We start from the raw sequence: 13,792 nt of genomic DNA, 5'->3' as shown, positions 1-13,792 counted from the left end.
AAAGAAGTAATCACTGCCAAATTACATAAGTACATGTGCATATCTGAACTAATGGTAGCAGCCATGAAATATATTCCAATGAATATACAAATGAAACTGTCAAAAATGTCACTGTCACATTCAATGTCTGACAATGTAAAGAATATATAGTTATAAAGGAATATCTCAGACGGGTGCATGGGGGGTTGGACCCAAAACGCATGACTCAGAAACAGGGGTGTAATAAAGTCCCGTCAGGGCTTTATTCAGGGAATGTCCAGTGAGCGTAGTCAAAAAACAAGCAATGTTCATACACGTAAAATCCAGCTAAGTACAGTACCGAGGGAGAAGGCAGTCTCGTAATCGGTACACCATGCAAAAAGACCAGTAGCCAGGAAAGCTGTCAGCGGGGCAGAAGTACAGGCGGACGGTAGGCAGGCTCAGGGTCGATGACAGCTCAAGAGTCAAGACCGAAGTCTGCTCCACGGGGCAAAAGCACAAAGACAGCAGGCCAAGTCGTGGTACAGGTAGGCAATGGTCAACAAAACAGAAGTCAATAATCTCTGGTCAATAAACAGGCTTGGATCGTAACGGGTAGACAATGGCTTGACAAAACCGCTAAAGTGGTGCACTGACGAACAGGAGGCAACAATTTCACCAGGACATGACATGAAATTGAGTTTATATGCAGGTGTAGACAGGTGCAGACAATTAGCTTGAGAGCAGCATGAGAATGGAAATCAGGTGTGAAGTTAACGAGATAATTAGTAATTGTTAGTAACAAATCCTATCCTGCCCTAGCGTTAGTAAATTAGTAAATGACATGCACAAGAAACGTAATGTAAACATGAACACATGGTTAGAATGTTAGTATTAACCAATCCTGATCTAAAGTTAGTAGATTAGTAAGTAGACAAGGGAAATTGAAACAATTAGGGAAGTGTGAGTGACAGAAAGGGAGAGAAAGAAAAAGCAGGAATGCAAGGTTTGCAGAAAGACATGAAAAAGTGTATGCCAAACAATGAACAGAACCATATAACATGAAACAAACATAAATCGTAACATAACAAGTTTGCAACTGTGACATGAATAAACTACATAACGTGACGTGACAAGACTAACGATTAAATCATAACAACAACTAAACATGAAACGTAACATGAAATGAAAATTAAATGTAAGCATAACAACATGGCGAAACAAGACTATAATACGTGACATGACAATAACGTAACTAAGACAATAACTAAACATGAAACATGACGTGACAAACATGAAACGTGACAATATGAACACCCATTTGTTTAAATCAGTATATATATGTATATATATCTCCATATCTTAATTTGAAATATACACATGTATTTCTAAATGTTAATTTAATCTAGTCTTGAATAACACATATGTAGGCTTTATTAATTAAGTGAAGTCATTTCTCTATCATTACGGATACTTACATTCATATTTCACCCCAAAATGAAAATGTCTCAGCTGTTCTCTTCCCTTGAAAATTGCATATTGCATAGTAGATTATGTACTGGTCTTAATACCAAAATCAATAGAAAAACATGAACCTGCTAATTTCAGCATAAATGCTTTCATAGCAAGGTAATGTATGTATGGAAACAATCCAATTGAATGTGAATTCATTTTGCCATTAGACCATTTTTGAGATAAGAAATCAGCTGATAATTCTATAGTGAACTATTGCTTTAAGACCCCATCTTCAAAATATAAATGCTGGAACAAATCAGTAGAATCAGTACAATACCACAGGAGATACATTTAAAATAGAACTATACATTTAAAAATAGAAACTAATACAATTTAAAAGTAAAATCAATCAAATCAATATACAAATTCTACAAAACATGCACAAATGTTCTCTTCTGTGATCTGATTGTACAGTTGTCTGAACATTGATTTTCATGGCTGCTACCATTAGTTCAGATATACTGTACATTATGTGCTTATGCAATTTGGCAGTGATTACCTCTTTTAGTTTATTTTACAGAGGATTAATTACTAGAAAGTAACAAGACACATTGGTACATTTTAAGCATCAATAGCAACTAAATACTTGCCTAATTGATCAGTCCTGCGTTCCTCTGAAAATAATCTATTTGGCATTGCATAGCAGGTATTAATGCACTGTCAGTGCATAGGTCTCGGTGCTTGTATGAATTTCCTGTCTTTTTTGGCTTTTGCCAATCATTATTGTCAGGCACCAGAACACTGAACCCAAGAGCAAGACAACAGGTGACGAAATGCAAGTAATAGTCTTTATTAGATTTCGAACATTTCAGACTGGCAAGGGTCGATTTCCAGCAAACAGTAATAACAGAAATCAGGCAGTTTGATAACAAGAGTCTAGAAAAAGGTTTGGTACAAAGGCAAACAGGTACAACCGGGATAATCCAGAGAGTAGTCAATGTCACAAGCAGAGGGTTGATAACACACAGGCAGTCCAAACAAAAACTGAATCCAAAATCAAAAACTGAATACCAAACAGAGTCCGAAAACAGTGGGTCAAAACTTACACAGAAAACTGATACAGAAAACACGGAACCTGACAGAACCCCCCCCCCCCCCCCCCCAGTAAAAAAAGGGAGGGGTTGAGGATGTGACGTTTAGGAATCCAGGAGTTTCCCGAGCCTGGACCCCTCCCATCCTACCAGAAACTGTCCTTCAAGATGCGGCAGACAGTGTAAACAGGGCTACCTTTGACAAGTCGGGGGGGAGGGGGGGTTTGAAGTAACACAGGGCTTAACCTGGGAGACATGGAACACTGGGTGGATGCGGCATAGGGGAGGTGGGAGGCAGAGTCTGACAGCAGATGGGGTAAGGACACAGGTAATGGTGAAGGTGCCAATGAATCTAGGGGCTAGTTTGTGGCAGGTGGAGTGGAGGGGAATGTCTTTGGAGGACAGGCAGGCTTTCTGGCCAACCGTGTAATGGGGGGCAGGGCAACAGCGGCGGTCTGCAAATTTCTTCATTTCCATTTTGCAGCAGAGTGGTTTGGGCTTTCTTCCAGGCCCAATGGGCGTGACAAAAGAGGAGCTGGGTAGGTACTGCCTGGCAACAGGGGTGGCTGATAGCCCAGGCAGCAATCAAATGGAGACAGACCAGTAGAGGAGACAAGTTGCGAGTTGTCGGCGTACTCGATCCATGGGAGGGAATCCATCCAGGAGGAAGGCAACTTCTCCACCATGCAGCGGAGCTTCTTCTCCAACTCTTGATTGAGACGTTCCTTCTGCCCATTGGTCTGGAGGTGGAAGCCCAACAAGAGACCAGTTTTGGTGCTGATGAGCTTGCAGAATGCTTTCCAGAATTGACTGGAGAACTGAGGTCCTTGGTCCAAGGTCACCTCCAGGGGTAGGCCGTGCAGGCAGAAGACATGCAAAAACAGGAGTTCAGCAGTTTCTTTAGAAGATGGAAGCTTGGGCTGGACAATGAAATGAACAAACTTGGAGAACCAGTCTATCACAGTCAGGACCACAGACATGCCTCTAGCGTCAGGTAGACCGGTAATGAAATCCAGCGGAAGGGACGAGTGAGCCCACTCCAGGACTTGCGGACGGACCGCTTCAGGAATGAAGAGTCAGTTCTCAGGAGTGTTGTCCAGGACAGGACAGCTCCTCAGGGCTTCCTCCACCCTCCACCCCTTGAGGGTGAACTGCTTCTCTGGGTCAGGCATGGTCAGGACAGGAGTGGAGGAGAAGTGCCTCTTGAGTTCCAGGAAGGCAGCAGGGGTCCAGCCAACTTTGCTGGAGGTCAGGGCAGACAGGGGAGCAGTGAGAGAACTGTAGTTCCTGATGAACCTCCGGTAGAAATTGGCAAAGCCCAGGAAGCATTGAAGCTCCTTACGGTAGGTGGGGGGAGGCCAATTTGCTACAGCATACGTTTTTTCCCGGTCCACTTCAATCTGCCCATCTGGAGATCATTGCTGTGGAAAAAAAGAAGAAGTATTGGACGTACTACTAGGAAGGTACTAGAAGCAATTCATGAGGTGGAGCAATGGGTATACAATTGGGGTTTATCTATATATAAAACTAAGGTTGTATGGAAGAGAATGAGAACGAAATGGGGTGTTTAAATAAAAGTAAAATGGTTGACAAATGTAAAAGAAAGTAATAAATGTGATGAGGTGTCTGACAGGTAGGGAACGGCGAGCAAATTAAGACAATGTATGTGGCATTAATAAGGTCTGTGTTTGAATATTGTCATGTATCTACTCAAAATGAAGGTAAACACAATGACTGGGTCTTTTACTTAGTTATTTTTATTTGCTAACCGAAAAAGCACGGTTCATGCTCACTCAACACAGACAAGGAGCATATTTTTAGGCCTTCAACTTGAGAGCGCGCCAAATGCACAGGGTGGCGCTATTTAACCTGGCATGCTCAGCAAATCCTTATCCAAGGGCAAAGGTTATCCAATCATTAATTAATACATAAAATGTCTTATCCTTTCTCACATCCTTTTCATTAAATGCATCTTTTCTGTTGCCTCTAGTATATAACAAATATGGCATCTGGTATATGCCTCAGCAGCTGAGTCTCTTTTAGGAAAGCTGGACATTGTTCAAGCTCAGACACTGAGAGTTTGCTGTGTGCACTTTCAGAACATCTCAGCTGCCATACAGGTAGAAATTGGAGAAACCCCTTTGGACATCAGAAGGAAGCAACTTATGGTTAACTACTGGGTTAATCTGCAGGTGGCTTTACACGACAACAGTGCCTGCCACAAATGGCGAACTTTTGTTGCATTCAAGCCTTTCGTTTACATGACACCAGCGTTTTGGAGGGCTGAAAACGTTAACGTTAACAGGTTCCAGAGTGCAATTATTTGATAACGCCATCCTTACCAGCAGTTCCAGGAAAGAAAATAGAGATGAGGAAACACACATCTAACATGCTCGAGGTTTACACTGTAGAGATTGGAAATTATGATGGCACTACAGTGGGCAGAAGAATGTATCTACAGTATACAACAGAAGTGAGCACACCCCTGTGCAATATCACATGAATGTGAAATGATTCTAAATTGTATCACCTTACAGTAATTGCATTACTTCTAAGTTGAATAGTAGGGTATTTTCATATTCTTTAGCAAAGTTCAATTCTGCAGTTTTGTGCTGAAGAGCAAGCAAGGGTTGATGTTATGCAATATCCGTTGCACTGGCTGAGCTGTCACAGAAACACAGATTTCCATTGATAACCCCTGTTCCAAGTCTGAAGCACTTGCCTGTATTCTTTTTCAGAGCTAGACTGTGTAAACTGTGCACTGTGCATGGCACCATTTTAGGAGGATGGCGCTGCGGCTCAATTAGTGGTACTATGGCTTGTTCGATACCTCCTGATTTTTAGTTGGTCACCAAACTTCCTGTATCCTTTTCCATTTTTCAATCAGATTCCATGTGGAGCCATGATGCAGACAGTCAGACAGACTGCCCAATCTACTAAATTAAGTAGTCGGCAAAATGTGAAAGTATGTGAACGGAAGGTGCAAGATTTGTAATATTATTTTATGGATTCTTTGATTTTGACTGAATTGGCATGGAGAGTTAGGATTGCGGATGAATGGAGTATGAGGTGGAGGGGTAAAAAGAAAAGGAAAAAGTGAGTGGAATCCAAAGATTATGATGAAGAGAGATTTGTTTTTGGAATGAAGGTTGGTGGAGCTATGTGGGAGGCAAATTCCGTTTTTAAGGGATGGCCACAAAATTGGAGATTGGGGAAGAGGATAACTTCAAGCAAATTCGCCATAGTTTGCTCAATGAATTTACAAATACTGACTTGAGGTTGCACACACATTGTGTCGCAGGCGGATATTAGCAAATTCACCAAGGTTACTAATTTGCTTGTTGCTACGAAACAGAAAATATATAAATAGTGTTGTGCAGCAACATTTTCTTACTAGAACTAAAAAGCATTTGTCACTGTGAACTGTGCATGTTATGGCTTCAGGGTAATGCACAAATCTTGGTTGTGGTGGTGGTGGTGGTGGTGCAGAAGAAGAAGAAGAAGAAGAAGAAGAAGAAGAAGAAGAAGAAGAAGAAGAAGAAGAAGAAGAAGAAGAAGAAGAAGAAGAAGAAGAAGAAGAAGAATAGTTTTGGGAAGTCGCTTTTCTTTTTCGCATGCTCTGAAAGTTATACAAGAGTCAAGACTCATTCATTTGAAAAGCTGTCTCTCGACTGTTAAACAGGTGAGCAAAATGGCATTGGTTTCCATTAAACGGATTTTGATCAGCGAAAGTGTGGATCCATGCTGTAAGAAGATTCTGCAGGATAATGACATTCAGGTTACGGAAAAGCAAAACATGACCAAAGACGAACTGATTGCTGAAATAAAGGTAAGATCGCATCTTATATAGGCCTAGCTATCATTTAAGTAGCATTGAGTCGAATGTTTCCATACATCCATACATTATTTTATATGAACACGCCGATAGAGCCAGGTAATTCATTACCTTCATAATTTACGTTTAAGTTAACGTTTGTGGCACAAACTATAAAGTCAGTTTAATTTGGGTTTGTCTAATTTTTCAGAGATTTTTTCTGTATATACATTTACATTTCAAGCTGCATTTTCGAAAAGATAGCGAGTTATTTCTCATCAAAAATTGCACAGCCGTCTGTGCCACCTCGAAACTGTCTGATGCAATAGTACGGATTTATTTTCAAGTACTCATTCACTTATTTTCCTCATAAATTGCACAGTATACTGTAACGTTACTGTACACAATTCTGGGACACAATTGTAAAAAATCTGGAAAGCAAATATTCTTCCAAAAATAATGACATTATTATTATTAAAACTACGTTTTAAGCGAAATGTTTGCATTTGCTGAGACATAAAATTAAATTGATCAGCCCTAATGCTGACATCAGCCTGCTCTCTATTAAGGTCAAATCCAGGTGTGCAAAGCTACGGACTAACCCAAGAAGACTTGAAGCTCTCGGGCTTCTACAAAGTACTGAATTAAGGGTTTGACATCAATTTGTCATTATGGGTTATTGAGTGTAGATGGACAAAAGTGATTTCTCCTCCCCCCCCCCATTTAAAATGAAATCTGCCATGTGTAACTATGTGAAATTAAGTGTGCAGAAAGTCAAGGGGGCTGAATACTTCCTGAAGCCACTGTCAAATTTAGGCTTCTTACTCTTTTGTTTTGCTTGTCGAGCAGTTGAAGAATGTCATGTTGAACAAAACAGTGTTATAGCAATGCTGATGTAGCCTGTTGCTAATTTATAGAAGGGTCATTCTGTGAAAAAGGTGTGGAGGGTGACCACTCTAATTTAGCTAAACTTTGTGTAAATCTTCTATATCTAGAGTGGTGTGCAAAAATCAGGGCACCCCTGGTCAAAACGCCTGTTGCAATTAATATCTAAGTGAACAGAAGCGAACTTGACCTCTAAATGGTTCAACTTTAAACATGACACATATCTTAAAATTTTAAAGCAAGACTACTTTTTATTTTCATTTTGCATGGTTTCGAAATAATAAAAAACCTTTGAATAGAAACCTGTACAATCCTTGATATTTGGTGGAATCCATTCTGCACTGAAATATCCTACTAAAGTACTGTTACTTGACTGAAATTGTTCTCAAATATAAGTAAAAAATGTTAGTTTTTGTTAATGGAGTATGCTGACTTTGAAGAGAGCGATTTAACAGCTGCTTGTGATTAAACCAAAAACTTAACTAACCATTACATACACTCACCGAGCACCTTATTAGGTATTTATTAGACTTATTTTTCAAATTTCAATTTTCAATTCAATATTCGATTCAATATATGTTATTAGGTGCAAAAATAATAAATAAATATTAATATATTAGTATTATATTGGCCACCCAGCTCTCTGAATATCAGCATCAGCATCGGCCATTAAAAAAACCCATATCTATCGACCGCTAACAAATGCCAGACGTTGACACAAAATCCTGAAATGGATCGGCCCTTGTTGTGCACCCCTGATTTAGACCATACGCAAGTAAAAGTAACAAATTACGAGTAAAAGGAACAGAGGTGGAAGTAACAAATTACAGGGACTCTCGTTACTGTAATTGAGCAGTTTTTTTGAGTACTCTTGAGTATTTTTACTTGTTACTTCCACCTCTGTTCCTTCGACTTTGAAAAATACTCAAGAGTACTCGAAAACTACTCAATTACAGTAATGAGAGTCCTTGTAATTTGTTACTTCCACCTTTGTTCCTTCCACTTGCACAATATTTCCTGTGCCCCCAGCTTCTACACAACCACAAATCATGACGGATCCACCTTTTGTGTTGAGGTTGCTGGAAAGGCTTTTTTCTGGCAACTCTGCCATGTCAGTCTTTGTTGTTCAAAGCATGTTGTATTGTTGTCCTGTGAACAGCTTGACCTGTTTTTGCAACTCTTTTGCAGCTCATTTGCAGTGTTGTGTGGGTTCTTCTGAGTGTTTCTCACCAGGTCTGAGGCCATTCGCTCTTACATTTTTCTTGGTCTTCCAGACCTGACCTTGACCTCAGATTTTGCATTTATCTTCCATTTTCTAATAATGTTTCTGACAGTGGAAATGGGTAGTTTGAAATGTTGGGAGTTTTTTCAGAAGAGTTACTTCAGAATAACAACTTCAGCCCTGGAATTCTATTCACCTGACTCGAGTCAATGACATGGGTCTGGGCCTTAATACTAATTAAAAAAGTAACAAAGAATAATTCAAAGTAGTTCCAAAACATTTGCACAGGGCCCTTTTCATTTTTTTGTAATTATTATAAACGGGAAAAAAAAAGCAATCTTGCTTTAAAATTTGCAGAAAGATCTCATGTTTAACTCAACAAAAAAAAGAGTTTTGAGTTCAGGTTTGCTTTCAATCATGTACAGCTTCTTTGTAACAGACAATTAGCATAATGCCGCCGAAACCAAAGAATAACAAGTCGTTAAAACGACTAGACCCCCCCCAGTTCAAATTTAATCAGAGTCAGGATGACAAGATGTTGGAAGAAGGGGAGAGAGGGAAGTAGGAGCATCAGGATAATTTTTACTAGTCGTTAACACCCTGAAACAGGAATGTATTGTGTAATCTTGCCTTCTGATTCTAACTACTGATGTTTTTTGCATCTACTTGTTTTATATTCCTTGGTCGACCTGTTCGATGTCTGTTGCTCAGTATGCCAGCACTTTCTTTCTCTTTCAGGACATTCCATTATCTTGAATGACCTTCTGGTCTTCATGTTGGTCTATCTTCTATAACACAAATGCAGGCAAAACCCAAGGCTGAAAACAACATTCAGAGTAAACATTCATTCTGTTTATTGTCGGTCATGTGTTCCAATACGTTGCTCGCTTAAAAAAATTGGGTGATATGTTCTAAGTTTTTCAACAAATCTAGATAAAAATACAGGAAATAAAAGCAGAAATTCGGATCTGTCATCTCATGTACATATTTTGACCTCAATCTCAATTGTCTTCAATGTAGAGCAAAAACTAAGGAATTTACCTGGAACCTGCTGTTACTTTTGGAGGGGACTATATAAAGCTTCATTTTGATCGGAAACATTCCACCTTACCAACTACTTGGTTAAATATACAAACATTTTTGGTAATTTTCTGGCATTGTATAATTTCTCAAAATGTATCTATCCTTGTGGCTGAACCAAAATATTTGTTCGTCTTAGAAGTTTGGAAGTCAAACACCCAGTGGTGCTAATGTAGTACACCATCAAATATTGAAAGAAAATTTTCCTGAGCAGTATTATGAAAATCAAAGTTCATGGTCTGAAAGTAGACAGGAAATTGTGTACCTGACTTTTTTGTTACCACCTCTCCCTTTTTTAAGAGCCAGTATCTCTAGAATGACAAATCCAATGAGTCTAATGTTTTGGATGTTCCTTATTGAATATGTAAAGAACATTTGTACAACGATTGAGGAAATTTGAGTGGTCACTTCCCACACCACCGGTTGATTTTTAATGGAATGACCCAGAAATAAATATGGTTGTTGCTGAAATCCACATAAAATCGAAAGTCCCAGCAAGTCAAAGGACATTCATTCAAGGTAAATAATCATGTCTGTGCTATTTTCAATTATTTCTATGTTGTTTTGGCAGGACTTTGATGGACTGGTGGTTAGATCTGCTACAAAAGTTACCGCCGAAATCATCAATGCAGCTGTTAATCTAAAGATAATCGGCAGAGCAGGAACTGGTGTTGACAATGTGGACGTGGATGCAGCTACAAAGAGAGGGATCATTGTCATGAAGTAAGATGATTGGAATGGAATAACTTAAGGCAAGAAGGAGTGCAGGTTTCCATGCAACTTTGGTTTCATAGATTGTAATGCTCTTGTTCATTTCTAAATGTGGGCTTTCAATACAGTGCCCTCCATAATGTTTGGGACAGAGGCCCATCATTTATTTATTTGCCTCTGGACTGAAGGGTATTTTTATACAGTAAATTCTCAAATTGTGTCCAGGATTCTATTTGAAGCCGGGCCTCGGATAATAGCCGGAGGTGTGGTCGATTCGGACAAATAAAGGCCGGCCCCCAAATACAAGCCGGGGTAATATTGCCTACCAGTAGGGCTATCAGTCCATGAGCACTAAAAGATATTGTTTCGATTTAACTCAATGAAATAAAAGAGCTCTTCTTAATATTTTATATTGTTGGTTGGTTTAATACTGTTGCCAATGAAAAGTCGTTGTCCTACACCATGGGTCTCCAACACGTTGCTCTCAAGCTACCAGTCGCTTGCCAAAAGCTGAAGCAGTATACATTTAAACACAATTGTTGCCGCGAGGCATTCCAGCCTACGCATTTAATAAAAAGTAAATCATCCAAAATTAAAAATGAACTCAATTTAGGCTACTTGGCTACGGCTACATAAGGTTTCCATGTATTTACAGCACAGCGCACGTTCAATGAATGAATGAAAGCGGCTGCCTTGACTCGCAATAAACAGACGGGTGGAAATCCCAACACTCTTTCAACTACATAAAACTTAACAGTGAACCATCGAATACCCCCCAGATTTCAGTGCCCATCAGTCCCAACATTTAGCAATTGAATCAAACAGTCCAAAAGTAAATTAAATCGCAAACCAAAGCGAAAATCTTTTGATAGCCTACCGGTACGCTGCTCCAAACGAAATGCATGTCTCACAATAAAACGCACTTTAGGAAAAAAAAAGCTTAACTTAACTTGCTGTTATCTACGCTAATTTGTTATTGTTCATGAAGGCGTGTCTGGCAAGTTGGTATTATATGAAGACGCATCTGTTTTGGCTTTCATTAATGGTTTAGCTACTCAAGTTGCATTTCTGAACGGTTACAGGAAGTGTTGAACAGTGTTGGCCCACTTTAAGTGTAGCCTTTTACTTTATTTCTAAGAATAAAATTCTACAACACAAGCCTAATAAGAAATAAAGGCCTGCCTTGAATACAAGCCTGCCCCAAATAAAGGCCTGTGCTTTGTGCAGCCTAAGTAAATAAAGGACCCCGGCCACAATTTGAGGATTTGCGGTGTAGCCACAATAAGAGCTGTTGGGCCCTTGAGCAAGGCCCTTAACCCTGCATTGCCCCAGGAGAGGATTGTCTCCTGCTTAGTTTAATCAACTGTACGTCACTCTGGATAAGAGTGCCAAATGCCATTAATGTAATGTAATCTAATGCCTAAACCATAAGACTCTCATCACCATGTTTCAGAGATGGGGGGAGGTGCTTTGGTTCTTTGGCAGTTTCCTTTTATACTCCACAGTTTTCTCTTGCCATCACTCTGATACAAGTCAACCTTGGTCTCATCTGTCCACCAGACATTTTTCTAGAACTCTGCATGCTCTTTTATGTACAAACTGTCTTGGCCATACTGTTTTTGTGGCTAATTAGTGGTTTGAATCTTGCAGTGTAGCCTCTGTATTTCTGTTCATGAAGTCTGCTGCAGACAGAGCAGTGGTCATTGACAAATCCATACATGACTCTTGAAGAGTGTTTCTGATCTGTCGGTCAGGTGTTTGGGGATTTTTCTTTATCATGGAGAGAAATTCTTCTGTCATTAACTGTGGAGGTCTTCCTTGGCTGCCAGTCCCTTTGCACATTGTAAGCTCAACAGTGCTCTCTTTCTTCTTAATTATGTTCCAAACAGTTGATTTTTGGCTCAACTTTGGTCCTCATGTTGATAAACTGCAATAATAGTGTCCAAATGTGATCGAAAGATTAGAGGAAAGTCTACCTGTATGTGCTGAGAGCTCTCTTGTACCTGCATTTAGGAGGAAATTAAACAGACCTGAGCAATTATAAACACCTGTGAAGCCATGTGTCCCTAACATTATGGTGCCCTGAAATGGGGGGACAATGTATAAACACTGCTGTAATTTATGGTGAAACCAAAATTTATTTAAAAAAAATACCCTTAAAATTGTGGCAAATCAAGACATAGTGGGTCTTTGTCCCTAACATTATGGAGGACACTAAGTTTATGATAACAGGCATAAATATATCATAATATTAAAATATTAGAAGTCATGTATGTTTTGTGAATCATGACCTATACTTTCCAATTATATGGATTATGAATGCAGCAATACCAATGTCTAATTTTAGCCACCCCATCTAGCCTCAGATTGCAAAATGTGTTTTAAATTCTTTTGTCCTTTAGCACCCCTAGTGGGAACACTGTCAGTGCTGCTGAACTGACATGTGCACTGCTGATCTGTCTCTCCAGGTAAGGCAACACTCTGTAATAGTTTTCTTCAGTGTTTGTACTCTGTGGCCAGGTGGAATAACTTGTTTTTTTTTGTGGTTTTTTAGACGCCTTCCGCAAGCAGTCATGTCCATGAAAGCAGGGAATTGGGATCGAAAATCGGTAAGTGAGGAGTGGGAGGGTTTTCCGTGGCATGAGTTGTATTGTTCATGAGAGAACAAGACTATCCGAAAACCAAGTGTGGTAATTTGTGTACCAATTAACAACACTTGCTACTTTTGCAAAATGGCACAAAATGGCAAACTCCTAACTGGCTTTCCAGACCTGGCCTGATGTAAATATACTGAAATTTTGGATTTTGGACTGTTTTTTTTCCCCCAAAAGATTTTGTCAACCTGCATTTTGAATTGAATGCAATAGTATGTTGTTGGGGTGGGCGACTGTATATCATTTCTGATATTACCAGATTCATTTTGGAGACGCCTGTGATTTTGGCAGTTAGGCATCAACCAGTAATAATTGTTTCTTCACAGCTCTCACGGTGTTTCTATTATCAACAACTGTTTTCCTTGGTTGACCTGTTCAATGTCTGTTGGTTTCTTTCTTTTTGTTGTACAAGCTATCCCCAATGCTTGTGCTGTACAAGCTATCCCCAATGCTTGTGCTGTACAAGCTATCCCCAATGGCTCTGATCGATTTACCCTCTTTTCTAAGCTTCAAAATGGCTTGGTGGTCTGATACAAAAGGTCATATGTTTGAGGTTGTTTAATAAGTCTCGATAAAAATACCAGGTAATAATCTTCAGTGTATAGCAAAAAATAATTTTTGAGGGGACATAGGTAAAGAACTCATACAGGCATAGAGACAGACCAATACAGTTCAGGCTTAAATGTTACAATTAACAACAAATCAGTCTAAAATTCCTTTAAATTATTTATTATTATTTATTATTATTATTACTATTATTCTTTATTATATTATTATTTATTATTGTTATTATTATTATTATTATTTATATTTATGGGACAAGGGATGTTTATTCTCTTGTGTGTCTTCAAAAGAATTGGGCAAAGAATTGAAAACAGCACTGATGAAACTTGATTTTCACACGTGGTGTGTCTAAAATCAA

General features: G+C 39.2%; 1 protein-coding gene across 1 annotated transcript in view; it reads left to right on the top strand.

Annotated features, from left to right (window-relative positions):
* Positions 1-6,051: 6,051 nt before the first annotated feature.
* Positions 6,052-13,792, top strand: part of phgdh (phosphoglycerate dehydrogenase) — a 100,151-nt gene continuing 92,410 nt past the window's right edge. The window contains exons 1-4 of the mRNA XM_061236990.1: positions 6,052-6,333; positions 10,077-10,228; positions 12,619-12,684; positions 12,771-12,825. Of these exons, the coding sequence (XP_061092974.1) occupies positions 6,196-6,333; positions 10,077-10,228; positions 12,619-12,684; positions 12,771-12,825 (411 nt within the window). The 5' untranslated portion in view covers positions 6,052-6,195. The remainder of the gene's footprint in view (positions 6,334-10,076; positions 10,229-12,618; positions 12,685-12,770; positions 12,826-13,792) is intronic.

Source organism: Conger conger, chromosome 3 (genome assembly GCF_963514075.1).
Source record: "Conger conger chromosome 3, fConCon1.1, whole genome shotgun sequence".
Classification (NCBI taxonomy): domain Eukaryota; kingdom Metazoa; phylum Chordata; class Actinopteri; order Anguilliformes; family Congridae; genus Conger; species Conger conger.
The sequence above is the reverse complement of the archived record's forward strand: the minus strand, read 5'-3'. Positions and strand labels throughout refer to the sequence as shown.